Genomic DNA, 23,127 nt, shown 5'->3' with positions numbered 1-23,127 from the left:
TTGTTTCTTGCTTTTCTTCTTCGTGGGTTTTGGCACAGGCAACAATCTGACTTGTTTTATGAAGAAAAGTACTCTGTCAAAAAAGTAACTCGGGACCTTTGTTGGCTTGCCTTGTACTCTTCTTTTGCCAGAGATTGTGTTCCTGGGTCTAAGATAGTTTAGAGTCAAATAACAGTTACAATCATTATTCTTCAGTGCTTACAGAGATGTTTCCCTACATAGAACAAATTCTCTAGAATACTTCATATATGGTTCAACCCATTTTATATTATACAGCTATAGTTTGGATACCTTTAATATAATGTCTTTTCTTCATCCTTCAAAAGTTAAGTATTAATCTGGTGTTGTTTTCCAGAAGATATGTATAATACTATTTACACAATAGGCAGCTCTTTGGGAATCCAAGGCATTTTCAAATAAATTCTCCCCTATGTTTTCAGTAACTTGTCAGTAAGTAGTATTATCCATATTTTACTGTGAGAGATATATGTATATATACAGTGTTAGAGGACAAAAGCTCAAATTGTGACATCTGTATATTAGGAGGTGTTATAATGCAACAAATTAGGACACTCTTAAGCCTGACAAAAACAGACAATAGGACAAAGTGGGGCTTTGTGGTGGGCAAGTGAAGCAACCTGCTCAGAATCAAAGAGAATTGTCATTTTCAGAGTTTGAATTAGAAGTCTAAACTTCTTGCCTGCTAATCTTGTGATTACATTTCTAAATGCATCTTTCTCCTGCTTTCAAATTATACCATAAAGCTAAAACATATTTTTCTGAAAGACCCTTTATAAAAAGTCTAGGAAGAAGACAGTCCTTTACAAAATTTTTACTGCTATTGAAAATGTGATATGTGTGTGTAAAATATACAGCACGTATAATTACAGAATATACGGATGCTGGCAGATGTAGAATAGTCACCCCTTTAAGCAAAGGATTTTGCAGTTATATAAATTACAGGATAAATGGATGCTGCAGATGTGGAATAGTCACCCCTTTAAGCAAAGTATTTTGCTGTTATATAAAAGCTTGTTCCTAACATGTCAATCGGTACAATATGCCCAGTTGTGGTATTTGAGACATACCATTCTGTGCTGTTCATGCTGTCTATTTAATAGAGTGCTATTCTATTCTTTCATCTAGTCACATCAACTATGTTCTTCTTTTAAATCTTTCCTGATCATGAAAGACTGTTATCTGCTGCAGGAGCAAGGCACAATGGATATCAAGATGCAAGAGCAATGCCCAGCTTACCGAATCACAGAATGGTTAAGGTTGGAAGGGACCTCCGGAGATCATCTAGTCCAAACCCCTTGCTCAAGCAGGGTCCTCTAGAGCACATTGCCCTGGATCACATCCAGACGGGATTTGAATATCTCCAGCGAAGGAGACTCCACTACCTCTCTGGGCAACCTGTGCCAGTGCTCAGGCACCCTCACAGGAAATAAGTTTTTCCTTGTGTTTAGACAGAACTTCCTGAGTCTGTGCTTCTTGTCCTGTTGCTGGGCACCACGGAGAAGAGTCAGCCCCCATCCTCTTGACACCCTCCTTTCAGACACTTGTACACATTGATGAGATCACATCTCAGTCCTCTCTTCTCCAGGCTGAACAGGCCCAACTCTTGCAGCCTTTCTTCATAGGAGAGATGCTCCAGTCCCCTAGTCATCTTTGTAGTGCCCTCCGCTGGACTCTCTCCATGTCTCTCTGGTGCTGGGGAGCCCAGAACTGGACACAGTACTCCAGGTGAGGCCTCCCCAGGGCTGAGCAGAGGGGCAGGATCACCTCCCTCGACCTGCTGGCAACACTCTGCCTCATGCACCCCAGGAGACCATTGGCCTTCTTGGCCACAAGGGCACACTGCTGGCTCATGCTCAACTAGTTGTCCACCAGCACTCCCAGGTCCTTCTCTGCAGAGCTGCTTTCCAGCAGCCCAGCCCCCAGCCTGTCCTGCTGCCTGGGGTTATTCCTCTGCAGGTGCAGGACCTTGCACTTGCCGTGGTTGAACTTCAGGAGGTTCCTCTCGGCCCAGCTCTCCAGCCTGTCCACGTCCCTCTGAAGGGCAGCACAGCCTTCTGGTGTGTCAGCCTCTCCCCCCAGTTTAGTCTCATCAGCAAACTTGCTGAGGGTGCACTCTGTCCCTTCCTCCAGGTCAGTGATGAATACGTTGAACAAGACTGGACCCAGGACTGACCCCTGGGGGACACCGCTAGCTACAGGCCTCCAACTTGACTCTGCACCACTGACCACAACCCTCGGAGCTCGGCCATCCAGCCAGTTCTCACTCCACCTCACCGTCCACCCATCTAGCCCACACTTCCTGAGTTTGCCTATGAGGATGTGATGGGAGACAGTGTCCAAAGCCTGGCTGAAGTCCAGGGAGACAACATCCACTGCTCTGCCCTCATCTACCCAGCCACTCATTCCATCATAGAAGGCTATCAGATTGGTCAAGCATGATTTCCCTTTGGTGAATCCATGCTGACTACTCCTGATCACCTTCTTGTCCTCCAGATGCTTAGTGAGGACCTCCAGGAGGAGCTGTTCCATCAGCTTTCCAGGGCTGGAGGTGAGGCTGACAGGCCTGGAGTTCCCTGGCTCCTCCTCCTTGCCCTTTTGGAAGACTGGGGTGACATTGGCTTTCTTCCAGTCCTCAGGCACCTCTCCTGATCTCCAGGACCTTTCCAAGAGGATGGAGAGTGGCCTAGCAATGACATCCGCCAGCTCCCTCAGCACTCGTGGGTGCATCCCATCGGGATTTGTGGATGTCAAGTTTGCACAAATGATCTCTAACCTGATCCTCCTCCACCAAGGGAGAGTCTTCCTTTCTCCAGCCTTCCTCTCTTGTCCCCAGGGTCTGGAATTCCTGAGGACTGGCCTTAGCAGTGAAGGCTGAAGCAAAGGCAGCATTCAGCAACTCTGCCTTCTCTGTATCCTTCGTCACCAGGGCACCCGCCCCATTCAGCAGCGGGCCCACGTTTTCCCTAGTCTTCCTTTTGCTACTGATGTATTTGAAGAACCCCTTCTTGTTGTCCTTGACATCTCTTGCCAGACTTAATTCCACCTGGGCCTTAGCCTTCCTCGTCGCATCCCTGCACACTCTGACAACGTCCCTTTGTTCCTCCCAAGTGCCCTGTCCCCTTTTCCACATTCTGTAGACTTCCTTCTTCTGCTGGAGTTTTGCCAGGAGTTCCTTGCTCATCCATGCAGGTAAATTAAATGCTGAGGTGTTCAGGAATACATAAACCAGCATCTGAAGAAAGAGAAATCCGAGATTTCTGGTGCTTCTCAAAATTAAGAAGGCATAGTTTTTATTTCAGTGAGACTGAAAATCTGGCCTTTTGGGAACTTTCTCCACTTATGCATCCAAAATGCAGCACTGAGTTCTTTAGTATCCATTTTGAGTACAAGTGATCAGATGAGAGAATTCCTAAGAAAAATGTATTTAAACAAAGTTAAGCTAAAGAGATTAAAACTCTAATGACTCCTAGTAATTAAAATAAGGACGTGTGACAGCAAGTTGTGCTATACATTTCTTTTGATTAGAAACAAAGGTATGCACTAATTCACTGAATATGAAAAAAAAATCAGAAGAAATGGACATGATCATGATACCTTTCCAAATATATAGAGGGATCAGGAGCTTAGACAAATAGCAGGTTGGGAAATAGGCACAAAGCATGGAAATAGCAGTAGAGAATGCGTATCTTTAATAGATTGCAGTGGAATTGTATCATCACTGTCTTTGAAGCTGAAACTAGGAGTAGGTTACTCAAGTGTATCAAATCACAAACACTAAGCCACTGTGCACAAGATTTGCGCAATTGGTTTCACTTCACATTTGCGACAGAATATGATGTGCCTGTTCCCCAGCTATAAGATGGTGCCACATCTTGTCTCCTGACCCAATGTACTATACGGAGTCCTGCATCACATGGCTTGGCATATGAGGTCTTTCACATTGAGACTGCAGAAAGTTGAGAGTTCTTAAGAGCTGTTTCTCTAAGCACTCAAATGGGTGTTACTTAGCCTGGAGGTCTTAAGTTTTTTTTGCCAGTACAGCAATTACTAGAAATGAAGGAACACTCTAAAAGTGTTTGGAATGGTCAGAGCTGTTAATAGTTGTAGAAGTATCAGTAAGGCTGTAGCTTTAAGTTTTTTTTAAAAAAGGCTTTTGAACATTCAGATTTTGAACATTAAGATTTAACACAGATTTTTTGATGTGTAAGATTTTATAGAATGACTGAACAAATAGTTGGTGCTTTTGTGTAGTGCACAATTAAAAATCCCACAGATGTGAAATGTGGGTGAGATATGGAAGCAACAACAGCTTTTGTTACCATAACAGTAGTGAGGAAGCAGTTGTGACACTGTGTCACAGAGTTCAGTTGTTCCAGTTGTGTGCTGACAAAAGAGACACTTTCTCTGGCGTAAGTTGTACCAGTTGTAAAACAATGTGTCTGATTAATAATGCATTCTATTGAAAAAGGAATAGGAGGTTTGCTTAGGTATGATTCATCATTGTCTGGTATAGTAATTAAGTCTGTTACTTGCTTTGAGGTCAGAATGACCCCGTTTATTTTAGTTTTTTCAGTTCTGAAGTTCTGTACAGTGGGCGTTTAAGGAGGAATCAGCAAGAGATAGCAACTTATTGGCTTCTGTAGCTTTTTGTATTCACTTTCATTATTTTCTTTCTTACTTTCTTCTCATTCATTACCGAAGCACTTGTTTTATAAAACTGAATGTACCAAATGTACCAAATGTCCCAAATGTACCAAATGTCCCAAATGTCCAAAAGTACTAGGCTCCACATGAGTACCCTGAAGAGCTTAATTCGGTAAATATTTTCGGCATATATATATAACATATATATAAAATTTCATACACATTTCTGTATTCTGCCAAAGCACAAAAGGCACTTCTGGCTGCAGCCATTTTAAAAACATTTCTAGAGCAAAAGTGGGTGTCTTACAATTAGAGCACTCATTCTGCATGGCAGAACCCAGTTTTGGTTCTTTTAAACACAGTCTGCCCACAGAATGCTTCAAATACTAAGTTGCTGGATATTTTGGAAGAACAATCTGCATTTCTGCCTGCTAAAGCTGCTGCACAAATCAGTCAACTGATCACAAATAACTTTTGTTTGTCTTTCTCGAAAAAGGAGCATTAAACTTACAATCATCTATTAGTTTTTCTTTCTGGTTGCACAGTGCACCAACTCTTTCCTTGTTCTTCCTTATAATCTATCATACTAGTAAAATATTTTCTGATGCTCTTTATCATTTTTCTACCTGTATCTTGGTTTGTGATTTGAACTTCTGAAAGTCTTATTAAACTTAGATTATGTCCCTTGTTTCATTTCTATGCCAATATTCTTAAATTTTGGACAATATGTACCCTGTAAATTCCTGTAAAAAATAATTTTTCTGTAGCTGCGTGGGGCACAAGGTATGTATTTTACATACTGTTTGTTGGGATAATTATGTGGTTAGCTTTGCCCAACAACTGTTCCATCTGCTCATCACCTATATTACTGACTTACTCGAGGTGGATTCAGCTACTCATTTCAGCAGGTAGACAAATGCTTTTTTGATAGACGCATCAGCAGCTACATGCTGACCAACTTCTACTGGTTCTGTATACAAGATCACATAAATTTAATTTCCTTGCCCATCACCCATTCCTAGCATTCTGGGTACTAAGCAAACAATTCTTGGCTTTGGGTACTAACATTCCTGGTCTGGATACTAGTTGAACGTAATAGGCTCTTCTATACCTGCCTGCCCATCCTCTTCCTCCCCCAGAACTCCTTCTCCATGCCTATATCCGAAGCAGACAAGGTCCCTTTTACTTTCTTCATTCCACCACTGAAGATCAGGTTGAAGTCTTTTTCTTGTTGGTCTACCCTATACTGATCTTTAAGATTGGTGTGGTGCTTCCCAACCCTAAAGTAAAGTTAGAAACAGGAAGCAGAGCATCCTAGACATCCTTCTAGACAGCATCCTACACAGCTTCCTAGAGACATTTAGTTCATGAACGTACTGCAGTAGTGGGGCAGGCATGTTTGGCAGGTGTTAGTGAAGTTATACTTCTTCTAAATGTGAATTTTCTGGCTTGTTGTTGACCTAGTAAATTATTAGAAGTGACTCTTTCAAAAACCACACACATGCACACACATACACATGTATTTCTTGCAGTGTTTGTTTTTCTTTTGGGTTTCTCTAAACTTTGGATATCAACACAGACTTTTAAGTGTCATCACTTCAGCTTGATTTGTTTATGGTACGCAACTGTACGTTGCTAATAGCAAACCAGAAAGTGATGTCTGTGTTCCCCACCTGAATGTCTTGGTACTCTACTTGAAAATGACATAACTGAAGTCTCACATCTTTGGTGTGAGTATGGAATAATTCTCAATCTTCCAGTTCACTTCCATAGTGGTAGAAAAACATACTAGCCACTTTGCCAGATCATCTACCTGCTTTTATACAGTTTTCTTTTCACATTCTTTCATACTTTGCTTGCATCTAAAATGTGATTTTATAATATATAATTTTAAAATATCAAATAAACAGTGAGAGTATTCCATTATTGTTTAAATTAATGTGAAAATTGTTTTCAGTGGAAATGCTAAGTCACCTAAGTTTCCAAGGGATTCCTCACACAGGCCTTAAAATTCAGATATTTCCCCTTTATGTTACAGAGGGAGAATCTGAGTGTGCAGTTTTATGTTTTAAATATTGTTATTTAAAGCATTTTCATATTGCCTTTGGAAAAAAAGTCATCCCACCACCATCCCTATCCCATCTGGGCCTTTTCTTTTGCATATATTAGCGTTCATATACTTTATGTGCAGCTAGGTGAGAAGGCTGATATAGCTGAACATAACCCTACAGAGATGACTAGTTTTCAGCCAGGCTGGTCTGGTCCATGCCACTGAACAACAGAGAGGGAATATATGGCTGAGAGTGAGAGACATCCCTTTTCAGCTATAACCTAAGTTTAGAGTAGCTTAAGCCAGTTTTGAAATTGCACCCTGAGAATAAAGCTATATACGAGCTGAAATGAAAACAAATGAAAATAAATAATCTGCTTTCATTGTTCACTGCATCATGCATGCATAGCTTATATAAAATGGTAATTCAACCAAGCCCTTAGATATTTGCTTAATTTTAGTGATTTCATTGATATTTGACTGAATTTAAAATCAAATACATATATGAATGTTACATGACTTGAAGCCATGGGAAAAAGAAAATTTAATTTTTAGAACAGTTTATTTCAACATCTGAAGTGATATCCTGCAATCTGTGACCTAAGGAGGTGTTTGAGAATAAATATTTTCCAGAAATAAACTTTTTCTGTACTCTAGATGTATATTTAAAAGATGTAGTGTTCCTTTATATATGGTATAATAGACATTCTTTGTGTATCCAGCAATATATTGAACATAAACTCTCAATCTTGCTTTCGTATCCTTTTTATTCAGAAGATACATGAATGGTATACCAACACAATGCTAGTGTCGCTACATATCTAATTTCTGTTCTCCTGTTAATCTGCCCTCCTGTTAGCAAAATAAAATACTCAAAGTATGCATCTTATGCTTTATTTATTTGGTTATCTATATAATGTGAAAGGACTCCCCTATTTCTTAAAAAAAACCCCCTTCAATCCTTCCAAAAACCAGCAACAAAACTGTTGACATTAATAATGCTTAAGACTGATAGATTGATATGTACCTGACCAGGAGTGCCATGACCTAGCACAACACTTCTGTGTTAATAAGACGTAAAGTCATACCATTTATCGTCTACTATAGCAGGCACACAAATTAGAGAACAGCTTGCCAGGTTATATTGTGGTCTTATTACTTTGTTTTTGCTGTAGCTGCAGAACAGATAGCTTTGAAACCTTCCTGTGTTCTGCTGTGACAGGAGAGTGTTCATGTCATGGTGACCTGACTGAGTTGTTCAGTTGCGAACAGTGCTGACTCAGGAGCCTTAAGTGTCCTCACCAATTCTCCCAGCAGCAGACTCTTCTCAATCAAAAGAAGGAAAACTCCATAAAGATATAATCGCTAGCAGTTACCACAGGTGTAAGACGTCCAGCAGTACAATCAAAATGTGAAACTTTAGCAGTGACTTACTGGATATAATTGAGGAGTACGTGCTTTCAATACGGTACAGTATATATTTTTGTTACATAAGTAGGATTTCCATGCTGAAAAATACTGTTACGTTTAATGAGAATATCAGGTATAGGTTCTTACACTGCCTTGTATTAGTTACTGTTCAAATGCTGTAACTGAGAGACGTTTTTAAATAGCTAATTTTCATATTTTAAGTATAGGCATTTGTGTGCATTTTGTGTAACTTCTGTCTAGTCAGTCACTTTCTTTTTTTGGGGTGCGTCATTTTCTCTCAGGAAAACTTTGAGACATTTTAGAAAATATAGAAATACATAAATACATAAAATGGCTCAGATTGCAGATCTCAAATTCTGTTAAATTCATTTTTTTAAATGGGTGAAATTTGAACTTTGTACTGATTCTTTAACTAAAGTTGCTTGTTTCAGGCTTTGTGATTGCATATTTATGTTTATAGATTTTTCTTATTTTGTATATTTTCAAAGTATAATACATGAGGAACAGATCTCCTAATTGAGTGAATACCTTGATGCTCAATTTTATTTTTCAGTGAAATAAAAGTATCTAGAGATGTATTTGTTATCCTTTGTTATAATTCTACAGTAGTTTAATCACACATGATAAGAAAATATTTTAGACTGCTCCCCCTGTACTTTTGTGTACTCTGTGTTCATTATATGGAAAATATGGCCAAGTTTTACCATAGTAGGCTGTCAGAAGAAATCAGTGAAAATCTCTTTGAATGAGCACCTTCTTTGTGAATGAGCTAAAGCCCCTAAACCTGTGCTGTCCATGGATATCATGGAGAGCAACCACAGAGACCATCTAGCTGTGTCTCTGCTGCTCTGAAAAAGCAGGCCCCAAAATGTCTTTAAGCTACACATCCTGCTCTCCTTGTGCGCATGTGGCTGCCCCGTGGACAGCTGCTGCACTGCCTCCATGAGTCAGCCGAGAGGGGCAGACTTATATTTAGGAAAGAGAAAAGTCAGGTTTTCAGGATGGCTCAAAAGCTAGCCTTTACAATCAGTTTAGAATTACTTTCTGTACAATAGCTCTCAGATTCTGAAGAGATTTGCAAAAGTAGTCTCTAGCACTAGAAACCTGAGGAAACAATAATATGCCCTGTGCGGTGATTTCTTAAGAATTTCCTCTGAAAAACATGCATTTCAGGATAATCCCTTTCTGTCTGGCTTGCCAGTCTCCTTCCTACTGCTTTGCTAAGATCTCAAGTCAGCTGTACACAAGGGTACAGAGCAGATGTGTGAAATGATTCTTGAAAAGAGAGTTGTATCTCTCTCCCGAGTAATATACAGAAAGCCTTTGCACTTACGGAGCTGGGAAAGAGAATGACCTAGACCTGTACAGCTTAGGGAACATTTTTTACTAATTTTCCACTTGCCACTTTGATCATCGTTTCCTCGTGTTGATTTGTGGCACCCCCTTCCCTCCCTTTCTCCTCCCTCTACTTGGCTTCTTCCTGCTGCTTAACAAGCTCAATTGGTTTTATGTATGTAATTCTTTTTTTTAAGAGAGTTTGAAGGTGGTCTCTAAAAGAATTGCTTTCATCCAAAGCCAGGAACTGATCAAAGCAACACACAAAAGCTGAATGGAAGCCAAGGCAGAGCTGCCTGACCAGCCATAGAGTCAGCATTCTAGGCTGGAGAAATAGTTAAGCATAGCAGTTGAACTACAGTGCAAGCTGCTGATAAGGGATTTTCTCTCCAGTAACACCTGCAAAGTTTATGAGATCCCACAGGAAAATCAAAGAAATCTGCATCAGAATACACTGTTTCCTGCAGAGAGGAATGTGAAAGTATTTACAGGATGCAGTGCCATTGCCTAAATGTATTTATTGCCATATCATTTATTAGGCTTAATCTGCAGTATTATCACAATGCTGGACTATCAGGCAGCTCTACACGTACTTTTCAAGTAATGGCCAGTTAGCCCAGTTTGCACGATACTGAGGAATGACTTGAAGGATTGACTGTGGAAAGAAGGCACACTCTAAACCAAAAAAGCAAGTAAATGAAAATCAATGTTATCATTATGACTGAAAATAAATTTCCAGTGAAATTTATAATGAAGAAACAAGCTAATAAAAGATTTTCAGTTAAAATATAAAATATAAAATATCCAGTTAAGTTTTCTCCTGAACACTTTTTACTGATATGCATGTTTATCAGGCATCTGATCTCAACATTGATTATGATTAAGATTGTCTTGAAATTTGGTTAGTAATCCAATGTGTGAATTTGCACCAAGGACTTTTTATTATCACCAATTTGAACTTTGTCTGTCATTTTTTCTTCTATATTAAGTTAAGCTAAATAGATAGACTGCAATTTTTAAACGAATCATTACTTTAAAATTTTCACAAAAATTCAACTCTGGTTTGATTTGTAAGCAGGAAAATTTTAAGGCAAAGGAAGCTGAAGTTTTCTGTATTCTTAAAGGAGGACTTAACTATGTCTTAAAAGCAAAGCAGCCTTTCATCCTTAGATAATTAAAGGAATCTGGTTGCAATTGGAGTTTTCTGTTTCCCTAGAAAACTGCAATGTAGGTTGTCACAGCTTAGATTCCTTCTCACTAAATTGCCAACATGCCTTAGCCCAGATCTCCAAACCTGATACATAGCTATATATTTTAAGAGGTTTATAGCAAATCAGATTGCTTTGAATTTACTTGAGCTTTATGTGTTGTTAAAACTAAAGTTGAATTTGATGGAGGAATTTAAAAATGCTTTTTTTTTCTTTTGTAGAGACAGTCTGGAAGCTTTTTTTCCCCCATTTCCTGTAGAAAATAATCATTTGTTATTTTTGCTACTATTCCCCACAGGAATTACAGGATTTTCATTGAAAAATGAACATTTTCTCCTCAAAAGTAATGCTAGTTGCTTTGCAGTTGAAAAATTTCATCAAAAAAAGAAGATATTTTGTTTTATCCGAAGTTCCATTCCAAATGGCCAAAAATGGTTGTGAAATAATTGCATGTTAAGGTTGATCCATTAAGTAGTTCAAATTACTCTCCTTTTGGAAAAAAAAAAAAAAGAAAAACACCACTAACTATTTAACTGAGATTTATTTCACCAAATCTATTTTTCTTTCCACCAAATCTATTTTTCTTTCCTTTTAATATGGACCTGTGGGACTTTTTCCAAGGGTGCAGAAGGCAGTTAACAAATGGGCTTGATTTTTCAGTAGAGGGGGAAAATTGCATATATCCCATTTCATTGCAAAGGTGTCTGTATTAGTCTCTGAAGTAATGTCCTGATAAGAAACACATATTTACTTAAGAAGTGAGTGAGAGAACTGATTTCAGTGATTACAATAAAAGCAATTTGATTTGGAACCTAAAGTTGCCGAAAAGCATGGTGATTTCTTCCCACTCTGAGCATGTCTTCCTAGTGCACTTGAAAGCTTGGCCCCTCTCAATCTGAACTCTTCTTCCAAGATCCTGTTGCTTGGAAACATGAGTCAGCGGAGGATATCATCTCTCTGTTAGTGCAGGAGAAATCCTGTGGCTACAGCCACCCTAATTTTCAAAATCAAAATAAGATGTGAGACAAAAATTAAAAGCGAGAGCAAAAGGTAAAGAGAGCAGTGGTAGAGATCAGAGTAGCCTTCTTGCAGGATATTGTCTTTATGGAAACAGTAGCAGAATTGTTCTTGGCTGTATAGAGATGGTAGGATTATGTTCTCTATGACCTGTCATCAACCTTAATCAGAGTGTCTGTGTTTAATCATGAACTACTTTCTAAAATGGCATTATTAGGAAACCATTAAGTTTAATTTGATATGGTTTGTAGATAGCATTTCTAATATAATTCAACAGGAGAGGTATGAGTTCTAAGATCTGGTAACAGAAAAGGAGCTGGAATTTCTGGCTTTTAAAATGTAATGGCCAAATGGGGCCTAGTGAACTGCCATAACCTTATTCATATGTGAAACACAAATTGAATATAGACTTGTAAATGATTTGACAACTTTATTCCTGTGGAGAAATTGCTTCACTAGAGAAGTGGATTTCAATCAGCAGATTTAAAAGTGACTACTGATATTAATTGTATTAGCGCTATAGCGCTGAGCTAAGCAAAAGATCATCATTTTATTTCTCAGCAACATTTTGAAGTGTCAGAATTTTTCGTTCTGGGTAAGACTAACAGCAAAAAGTCAAACTCTTTTTGAAGATTATGATGAAAATCATAAAAATAATAAAAAATTGATCTGGAAGTGAACTCGAATGAGAAAAAAATATTTTAAATATTTCCCATATTCCAATATTATATCCCTCTTCTCAGCCCTTTTTTCTCCCAAGGCATTTTAGATAGCATTTTGGCACCTTATTTTTGAGGCTATTAGTAGAGACATAATCTGTAATACTATGGATGTGGCCTGTGGGCCTCAGGAACAGAGAATGGTGCCTAGCCCATTTTATTTATTTGTGCAGATGTAATCTCTGTGTTACTTGTTCCTAAAACAGGCCGTGACTTTTAGTAAGGAAGCACTCTGCTGTGTCTTGGATACTGCTGAGTCTTTGGGAGGGGACTGATAAGCAGTAAAAGTCTTTTAGTTCCCCTGAATTAAGTAAGTCTGATATAAACCATGGGAATCAGTTTACCACACAAGATCACCTTTACACTAGATCACGATTATGTAGAAGTTGCAGAGTAATTTATTCTTACAAATCCAAAGATTAAGAAAGCAGTATCTATTTTCAGAGATAGCTTTACAGAAATAAAAGAATAAAACACAAGTCATTTCCAAAATCTCTGTGATTATATAGCTTTGTGGCTGAATTTAATCCATAAAGAAGATTTTATACTGTTTATCAATACCATTGGAGAAGATCAGTTTTGTTTTGTCTCCATACGTACTTTTCTTTTTTTAGCTGCATTTAAATACAAGTCCCTGCTCTAGAATTCCTTGTGTGCCAGAACTAAATCAAATTGTTATTTTTAATATAAATTTTTAAAGGTTATTAGGAACTTTTCCAAACTTTAGAAATATTGATGGGATTTAGATGTTGCTAGACTGATTTAAGTCATATTCAGAGAGCACAAAGAGCATACTAACAACTTGTCCAATACTGGACTGTGAAGGAATTGTTAACCTGCAGTAAAGAATGCATTCTCTTCTTGTTCAAATTTTAATATGTAACCTGCTGGACACTTAAGCCGATAATTCGTACAAACAGACTGATAAGCCCATTTTAAACAAGTGAAGAACTACATCTCGACTGAAATGGGACATAGTGGTATCAAATTACTGTGGAATAATAGTAGGCTTGGAGACCTCTTACCATTCTTCCCTAAAAAAATGATAATGGTAGAAATTACTCTATTACTCCATTTCAAAAAAATCAAAGCTGGCTGCTCAAACTGGAAAAATGTATCCATTGCTATGGTCGGTTTGGCTCTAATATGAACAGCTTCTGTACTGTAAATATCTAAAATAGCTAGAAATACCCCCAGAATCTAGAATTTGTTCATATTTTCTGAGAATAGCAAATGAATAGGGTTAAGATTCTGAATTTAAAATTAAATAAAATAGTAGAGGTTCAGCTATTGACAGCCCCTATCGTGACATTACCTTCCATTTTCTATCAAAGAATACTTCTCATCACACAGGGTTAATATCTTGAAGAATTAATGACAATGAAATATTACAATGCAAAAAATTTACAACTTAAGATAAAATTGTTCCTGTAATAATTTGCAAGTCCTATGTAAGATTGAATTTGCTATTTGGACATCATCTTTAAAAATGGGATATATTTCCTCCTTCTCCCCCTCAGATCCCTCAACTAGAGTCGTTAAACACGGCTTCCTAATGTCACGCTTAGATCCCTTGACTACTTTTTCAAGCTTTCCTTTCTTAACACGACCCTCATATATTCTTTGAATTTTTCTCAGTTTCTACTGAAGATAGAAACTTAGTAGTCTATTTCAGTGGAAATTACCAAAATCCTTAGGTTAGGCTCCATGCTCTAAAGTCCATGGCTTTCCTTAGGATACCCAGTCAGTTTGAGGTGCATGGTAAATTTTGTGCAGGGTTGCTGGGCTAAGTCTTCAGTCTTAACAAATTGTTAATGCTCCTTAGTGATCCTTCTTGTAAACCACTACTCTAAAGAGTAAGCAGAGTGTTACAGTCTCTCTTCCATTAAACAAAAGAGCTCTACTCAAGCATCCCATTCTGAGCACTGGGACTGTCTGTCCCGTTGCTTCTGGCAGTACCCCTGCGTTAACATGACCATATGATGTCATGGCTTCCATGGTAGGTGTTCTCCCCATGTCTGAGATTGAACTCCTTTTCTAAATTACAAAGCTGGAGTGTGAGGCCATAGCAAAATAGTGCAGGTGGTTTGCTTCTTCCTCAAAATCTGAGTAAGGAGACACTAAACTGCAGTTGAACTTGAATTTGAATCCATTTCTGACAGAGAAAAACATTAGCCCTTAATCAGATTCCTGTTTTTCCTCATCATGGAATCACTGTTTACCAACAGCGATCCTGACTGTTCCTGGTTGGGAAGTTGAGGGCTGTTCTCTTTAGACTAACACAGACTATTTACTCTCATTTTTGGAGGCTTGGGCTTGGCATCACTATTTAGCAGCATCATCCATGAGTTTCCACTGCATTGCCCTGAGCTGCTTCATTTGTATCTGCAATTGTTTCCTAGGTAGTTATGTGCTTCAGTGTGGTTTAAGTCTGCTTTTTGTCATTGGTTTTAAGCAGTTCTTCCAGGTCTTCCTTCCCCCCCCTTTGTAGTGAATAGTATTTTCCCCTGATGCTCTCCATGGAAACTGACAGTGTGATAAGGAGGTGCTCTTTGATTTATCCATAGTTGGGGTCGAGGGCTATTCTGCTGTTGCACTGTTTTTTTTTAATAGATCTGGTCACTGTCTATATTCATGGCTTGGAATTTCACAAGCATTTGAAACCTTACCCTGTGCCACCCACTCGTATCCAAGAGAGACATAAATCTGGCCTGGGAACGCGGAGTTCATTGAGGCAGGAGAATAGGGCTCAAAGCCTTTGCTTCCTGGTGCCAAGGAGTCAGCAATTTACAATTCAGGTAGCACAGTCTGAGCAGCTTTGAGGAAAAGAGGGAATGTCAGCCATCTTAAAACTAGTGAGAAACAGCTTCTCCCTTTCTTGCTTGATAGAAGTCATCTTCTCTGCAGCTGGGAGAATTAATGAGACTCCAAATGGCAAGTGCTGACACTGGCAAAAAAGGTCCTGCAATATACATTTTCTGGTCCCAGTCGTGTTTTTTGATATAAAATGGCTCTAAAGCATTTATCACATCTTCCAATGCATGTTCCTGACTTCATGACTGCATATAACCAGGCTATTTTCTAAGGTATTTCAATGGTGTGCGGTTGTAAGATCGCACAGATATCATGCGTATACAAGAGCTAACCACAGTATACAAATCCATAAAGTATATTTCTGTGTCCTTGTACAAGCTTTTTCAGGTAATTCAATCAGCACTACAATGGACAATCCTGTGCCTTTGTTGCATAGGATTTGAGGATCTGCACCTTGCATAGCTAACTTAATCTTCACTGATTACTTATCTGTTATGTCTTGTCAGACTATATGATGCTGGTTTCTGGAATACTCTGTTACAAGTAGGATTGCTGTTTTGTCCACCAGTGGGCTTTAGACATCCTGAGGTGTTTATTAGTTCCCAGTAAATGATATATCTATTCTATTCATTCCTCGTTGTATAAATCAGTTCTGGATGCATGTTTATGTAATACTGCTTTTGTATTGTCTCAAATGTTGTGGCTTGCCCTTGACTAGTAGTAGCTTTATAAGGAATTCAGTAAAGAAATTTCACATGAATTTAAAATCTTTCTATTTTTCATGTGCTTTAACGAAGCTTTTCAAGAAGTAAATAAGTTTGAAAATCATCCATCGATCCATCCGTTCTTTACATGGTTTGTAACCAGGTATACCAATTTCCTTGGCATGGCCTTGTTGAAAATAGGCAGATTCCAGCTGTGAGTAAGGCAGGCCTTTGCTACTGCAGAGGTTCTGGATAGTCTCTGAATCTTGTATCAGTGTTTTTTAAAAGTGCAAAAAGTCTTTTGGGTGTTATGAATTTTTTATTGTTTGAGTCTTTTTATTGTTTGAGTTTTTTACTGTTTGAGTTGTTTATTTTTGGAATTTTTTTATTGTTTTACAAAGCAATCTTTGTAAAAAAGTTATTGAAATGGATGATAACTAAATGCTGTTTCCATACCTGTAGGCGTGCCTTTGAATGTTACCATGCTGAGAGCATGTTCATGCATTTCTATTTATCCCTGTAGTCCAGAATTTCGAGACTGTGACAAACAGTATTACAGAACCACGTTGTTAAAGACAATACTGATGTCAGGCTTTCCTCATTGTCTTCAGCTATGTTTGATGTAAGTGAAGAATCAGTTAAAATAGTTCAAAACAAGAGGAGCCAGAGACCGTTCTTGTCAACAAGGAAAGGGAATTGTCATCTGCTCTTAAGAGTGGATGAACATGCATCTTTGCTCCCATGTTGGCACTGAAGGTAGCTAACCTGCTTTGCCCTTCAGCAAATTGATACGTTATGACTTTCAGCAGCCTACCTATCACAATTTTGTGTTTCCTTTTGTGTACATGCCCAGATATTTTGTTACTGTTGCCTGTTTCTTCTCTAGATCATGTTCCTAGATGCTACCTGCATTGTGTTCTAATTCTCATTTTGCTTCCATTGATACTGTATCTAAGCTTAATGATACATAAAATTATGCAAAGATATGATTATATATGTAAAATATGCTTTATAAAGTCATAAAAAGATATCCAAATTAGGCAAATTTGTGTGTTGTTCCTTTCAAACTCCTTTTTCTGTCAAGAGCGGTAGGTGGCTTAGTTTTTTCCAAGTAGTTTTTCTTCTGCTTGAGTGATTCCTACAGGATGCATCCCAACAGGCTCATTTCCCAAGCAGTATCCAGTGCCGAGGAGGGGCTGTTCAGTGTTTAGGAATTACTGCTACAAACAGGAAGTGTTTCGTGCTTTCTATTCACAGTTACTTGAGGAAGGAAAGGACATGGGGCCCCCGGCAAGAACTACTTTGTAATAGAAAAAGAAAGCTGACATGGCTTTTGGTTATACCAGTTCATTGTATTCACTGAGGAAAGCAGGCAACAGTTAAGTATGTGGGAAGTAAGCTGCCAGGATATTCAGCTGGATCAGACTGACTCCTCAATGACAGGATGAATAAATTATGCAGTTTCACTAACAATGAAAGCCTCATAATTAATTGGAAAATCAAATAGATAATGGATATGTCTCATTTGAAAAAAACCCGCTTGCTTACAGGAAAAAGTGTTCCTTAAGGTGGGAAGGAAAAAGCCATTATCTTTCACAAGATATGAGTAATAGCAATGCTTATTATTTATGAAACGACATCTCTAAAAGATATCTGCTTTAGCCGTGAGTTTTCAGTCATGATGGACCATACAAAGATACATACACAGAACTGTGCTATCCCCAAAATCCTCTTTTTTTTCCCTGTTCAAATAATTTTGTGAAAGAAAAAGTTTATTTTACAGATGAGATAGCTGGCTATTGAAAACGCATCTCCTCAATTACTTTATAAGACAAAGAATTACTAGAAGCAGATTTCTAGCCACATCTTCAAGAAGGTGTCAAAGCTTGCTGCCTTTCTACTGAATTACAGAAAGCTGTTACTTTTAGATAACTTCCTGTAATTTACCAGCAGGATCCGCTCAGTGACTGCTACAGTCAATGCTCTTTTCCTTTGCCTTTCTTTGTGGACAATGAAGCTTCTCTCTTTCATGAGAAATGTTGTAGTCTGACATCAACATGCAGTGATCGAGTTCTGAGTACTAAAATTGAAATCTTTTTTTTTTCCCTTCATATCTTTTTTTGAGAAGATGGGAAATTCTTATGCTGGTCAGCTGAAGACTACAAGATTTGAAGAAGTGTTGCATAATTCTATTGAGGCCTCTCTCCGCTCAAACAACTTAGTTCCCAGACCAATCTTTTCTCAATTGTACTTGGAAGCTGAGCAGCAACTTTCTTCGCTAGAAGGTAGGACACTGTGGAATTTATTTTTCTACTCAAAAACAGTCCTGCTCTTTGCTCTCCCAAAGATCGGCATCAACATTTCAAATTAGAATGCGGAAAACAAAAGTATTTAAATTTTTTCTGTGGACACTTTACCTTCTACAAATGTTTATTTATTCTTTTATTTATTTGTTTATTAGAATTTGACTAAAGACAAACTATGCATAGTCTCTTATTCTGACCAAATTAAATCATTTGCTTGCTCAGATTTTTTTGACATAGAAATTGAAGTACTATGAATCATTACATTAAATGTATGGAAAAATCTTTGGAGATTTGGAATACAAATCTATTATCCTATAGTTTATCATAGGTTACTGAAAGTTACACCATAAATGATGGTAAAAAAAAAAAAGAGATTTATAAATGAGATATGCTGAGAGTAATTTTTGTTGTGAAGAAATGCAGCAGAAATATTTGCAGCCTTCTTATTAAGAAAGTTTATAATTAATTTGGGCATGTCATTTTTAATTACTCTGAGGTTGCAAAGGTAAACATTTAGGCTGTGTTCTCCAGTAAACCCTGATCAAGTAGCTGTTAGCACACAGATTTCTCAGTGAATTTTTGTGTGTGTTTGGAGAAGCCTACTTTCTGAGTTTCACTTGCTCTTTTTTTTCCTTGAGAGTGGTATAGTTTAGATGAACTAGGTAGATCTGACAAGCAAACTCATGATATAGTTTGGTGTTTTGGTGTGCTTTTAGATGTAAACATCTGCAGGTAAAAAGTGAGGTTGTGAGTTTACTGGTGGGTGCACAAAACTGGCCTACTGGTGCAAGGGCATGTTTAATAATTTAACTGATTATTTACTCATTTCTGTCATCAGGGTGGTGTTTTATTTCTTTTACCCAGGTCTACATATCCTTTCATAGCTTACTAAAAATGTTTTAGATAAATATATAATGAAAAGCACATAATGGGTAATAATCCATAGTAACAGAAAAAAACTATCAACCCAAGAAACGACAGGAGATAAAACGCTGAGAATTTTCCTGCAGAAAGAGATTTGCTCGCAGCTCACGTATCATTAATCAAACCTTTTTTCTGCTAACACAGGACATAAAAATAAATATACATTCCTGGTTTAAATATATATCTGTTCCTGCTGCTTGTTCTCTACATGAAGTGATTATCTTCTATGAGGATTTCATAAACTTTTCAATGGCAAACAACTGTGATGTCACAAAATGGATTATGACATCAGCTGGGAAAGATGCTACAGGAGTAGATTCATTGTTTAGGAACAAAAGTGCAATTTCACACTTCTGTAACTTCTTTCATTCAAGGCTTTCAAAGAACTTTCCATACCATTAGGGGTCCTGTTTTCTTTGCAGTTAATGGAAACAGAATTGAACTGTAATTAATTAAAAGTCCCACAACAGCCTAGTGAAGAACATTCCTTTCATGAAAGTTTTAGTCTAAGGGAACGCTGAAGGAACATTTAATGGAGTTTTTCCCAGGTTGTTCCTCAGGTAGGAGAGGTCTGCATGCTGGCATCATAATGCTACCCTCATTGTAAATTGGATTTTCCACTTTTAGCTACATAAATCCCTGTGCCCTGAGGGCCAGGAGGCAACTGAAGCAGAGTACTATCCTTAGGATCTTGTATAAGCTCTTGTCCTCCCCTCTCATTGTTATCTTTCCATGACCCTGGCATTCTGACATGAGGATATGTTACTTGGACTATCCTTTGTCATAGCTGCCTTGGTTCTCAGTACAGCAAGCATCTTCCTGTAGTGGTATAAATGATTTAGGAAGGTAATGCAGTGAGTCAATGGCAACCCAAATGTTTTGATTTTCCATTTTCTGGACTGGTAACATATTATAACATATTACTATCTGCCCATCTACAATGGGTAGACAGATACAGAATTGTTTCTAACATAATAAGAACACTAATAGCCATTAAATATAAACCACCAATGTTGCTGTACCATATATGAGATTTTGTAAATTATAATCTTTATTTTCAGGAGGGTAAGTTTCTGCACTGACATCAATTTATCCTCTTCACCATTGAATTTGGCAACAAAAACAACCAGTGGTAAATGAGGCTGATACAGATGTTTGTTGCTGATGATATTTAAATATTGAAATTGCTAGAGAGCCTGACAATTGAATATATGATCAGTTCAAGGAAAAGACCAATTGGAAATTCAGAAGCTTTATCAATCCCCAGTGCTAACTTGTCATTACTTCTAGTTTTATAATAATTCTTTGTTTAAATATGTTTTTCTGTCTCTTTTTGAAATTAGCCTAATATAGTTATGTATCTGTCATACCTAAAGTAATTTATTTGTGCGAAAGAGACTGCGGTGTGTCTGGAGATGACTTAAATGAACATTTTGGTCCCTCCTGGCCTAGATTTTACATTTTTTACAATGAGTTTGCAAACACATATTTTGTGGTGAGTGAGGTTTTCCACTCTAAACATTCTAGATTTGAAAAAAAAAAATACTTATTATAAATAGCCTATATATAATTACAGTTGTTTATAAAATTAATTGTAACTATGTCCATTAAAAATACCACCTTCATCTAAAATGGTTTAGACATTATGTTGAATCTCCTTGGCTGCAATAACTATATGTTATTCTATTTTGTTTTCTATATTTATATTATTGACACGTTTTTTTCTGTTCTCCAGTACTGGCAGATTCATGTAGCTCCAGAATCATTACTTTAGCAGTCCTCTTGCTAGATTTTTAATATTATCAAAAAGCCTGCAGTCTGTTGTGATGTTACTCTTCTTACATTTTTTATGAGGATCTTCTAAAGATTTCTTAATTTTCTTAGTTTTCAGAATTGCAGAGAGAATCTGCAAGTGCCTATTAGTGGTCAGGATGTTCGGTACTTTCTAGGAATGGGCATTAAAAAAGCTCTTTACAATAGATGGCAAAGTTATTTGCCTGTAACAGGTTTAGATTTTTTCTGTATCCATCTGCTTGGCTAGTTATTACCATATAAATTGCAAATTAAAACTAGGGCTCAATTGCCATCTATTAGAAGTCAGTACTTGGAAATCAGAGAGGATGTGCAACTGTATAATCACTAACCTCACCACTCAGCCTTATTTATTTTTCTTCTGTCAGTCTTCTGGGGGAAGTTGCGTCATCATTATGCAGCCGGTAGAAAGGGGAGGAACTGAGGATTGTTCCATAGTGTCTAAATGAAGCCCACACATTACATGATGCATTTTTATTTGTGTCTTCTATAACAATTAAGAAACTCCACAAATAACCCTTTGCTGGCTTGACAGCTGATATAAATCGGTAAAGCTCCATTGGCCTACAATGATTTGCCACAGCTGAACACGTGACCATTTGTAGAAGAAGCATTAAGATAAGTGCACAGTGGAACAGTCCCTTAGAAATAGTTAAATTCTGAGACGCTGCCTTAGCTCTGCCTCTGTGCTCTTATTGAATTACAGGATCTAATTCTTCACTTCTGAAATCAAAACCACATTCAAACCATAATCACATTCACAGTCTTTCATTTTCTAATCACATCTTATTTCTCAAAGGCAAAAGATATTTCATCCATTTTCCTCTCATATACCTAGATGCAGTTGGGTGCCACCTGAGAGGTCTGAATGTAAAGTTGTTTTCCAAAGTTAACATCAAACATTTTTGTATACTATTTTATGCATTAGTCTTCAAATGCTATACCATCGATATTGCTGGGACTTCAGTGTGAGTAGGATGGCAACTGGCTTCACAAAACAATGCAGAGCAATAGTGTGGCAATTGGCTTCGCTGCGCTGCAATTGTTTCTTCCTTGACCTGCATTTAAGGGAGGCTGTGTGTTCATGGATACAGTATATTTTATGGTTGATGATTTCAGCCCTGATCCTATAATCAGTTTGGGAATAATATTAGTTGTATGAATAGTTCCGATAAGGGAGGATTGTATATATATTTTATGTATTGAACTGTTTGCAGAACTTATATTTTGCATTACATCTTAGGGAGAGAAGAATATTACATGTGAAATTTCTTAACCAGCGTACCACAATAATTGCAATTGTATAAGCTTACATGTCCAATAAATCTTTTATGAAAACAGAGGCATTTCTTTAAAGAAAAATAGTAGTGTGCTATTGTGTCTATGAATAGATTTAAACTCAATAAAACTATGGACAAAATCTTCACTATATGTCTGTGGGTTTAATGGCACTATATCGGTTTGCATCAGCTGACTGCCTGTAACATAGACTGTTCTATAACATAAAAAGAAGAGCTATGATTGTGAATCTGCTTTTATCATCGTCTTGTCTCTGATTTTCAGTGCTTGATTTTGTGTTCTTTTTGGATTGCTTAAGAAAAGAAGATGCAGAACAGAAAAAATAAGCAAATATACAGTTCTTTGAAGGGGCCCTGCTTTAAAAATAAAAGGGAAGCAGTTTCTTAGCTATTCACGGAAATGTGAGTTTTGATGCCTAACCAGAAACTGTAGATCTATTTTAAAACAAGCAGCAGCAATCCTAATGACGGCTATTAGAGGTAACAGCAGTTATTTCTTTTGTATTTGCTCTTGTACTCTTTTAATTCTTGATCTGAAAGAGATGTAGTTCTTTTCTTCTTTAATTTCTGCTTCCAGTTCTTATCTCTGTCTTTCTTTCGATGTGAAATTAACTGTTATGGCTGAACCAACCCAACAGCTTATCACTGCACAAAGCGGGAAGTCCCACCCCTGCTTCCTGCGCTTCTTCTAGCACTGTGTTCCCATCTTTTCCCTTTGCGTCAGTTTTGGCATTTGTTGGAACTTGCACTGAGCTAATTCAATAGATAAATTCACTGGAAAAACTATTCACTTTTGTTTGGTGCTGGGTTTGATGCTTTTGTTTCTGCTGCGTTAGCAAGCTGA

The 23,127-nt window shown here is 37.6% G+C and overlaps 1 protein-coding gene across 10 annotated transcripts in view; it reads left to right on the top strand.

Moving 5' to 3' along the window:
• GREB1 (growth regulating estrogen receptor binding 1) overlaps positions 1-23,127 on the top strand; it is a 101,468-nt gene that overhangs the window by 21,445 nt on the left and 56,896 nt on the right. For 7 of the 10 annotated variants that reach the window (XM_009671392.2, XM_068937164.1, XM_009671393.2 and 4 more), the window contains exon 2: positions 18,072-18,228. The exons of 2 other annotated variants lie outside the window; for them this stretch is intronic. In XM_009671392.2, coding sequence (XP_009669687.1) covers positions 18,072-18,228 — 157 coding nt within the window. Of the gene's footprint in view, positions 1-17,941; positions 18,229-23,127 lie in introns of those variants that run through there. One more of the 10 variants, XM_009671390.2, reaches the window with a different exon arrangement.

Source organism: Struthio camelus, chromosome 3, assembly GCF_040807025.1.
Source record: "Struthio camelus isolate bStrCam1 chromosome 3, bStrCam1.hap1, whole genome shotgun sequence".
NCBI lineage: Eukaryota > Metazoa > Chordata > Aves > Struthioniformes > Struthionidae > Struthio > Struthio camelus.
Note: the sequence above shows the minus strand (reverse complement) of the source record. Positions and strands in the feature narration are given on the sequence as shown.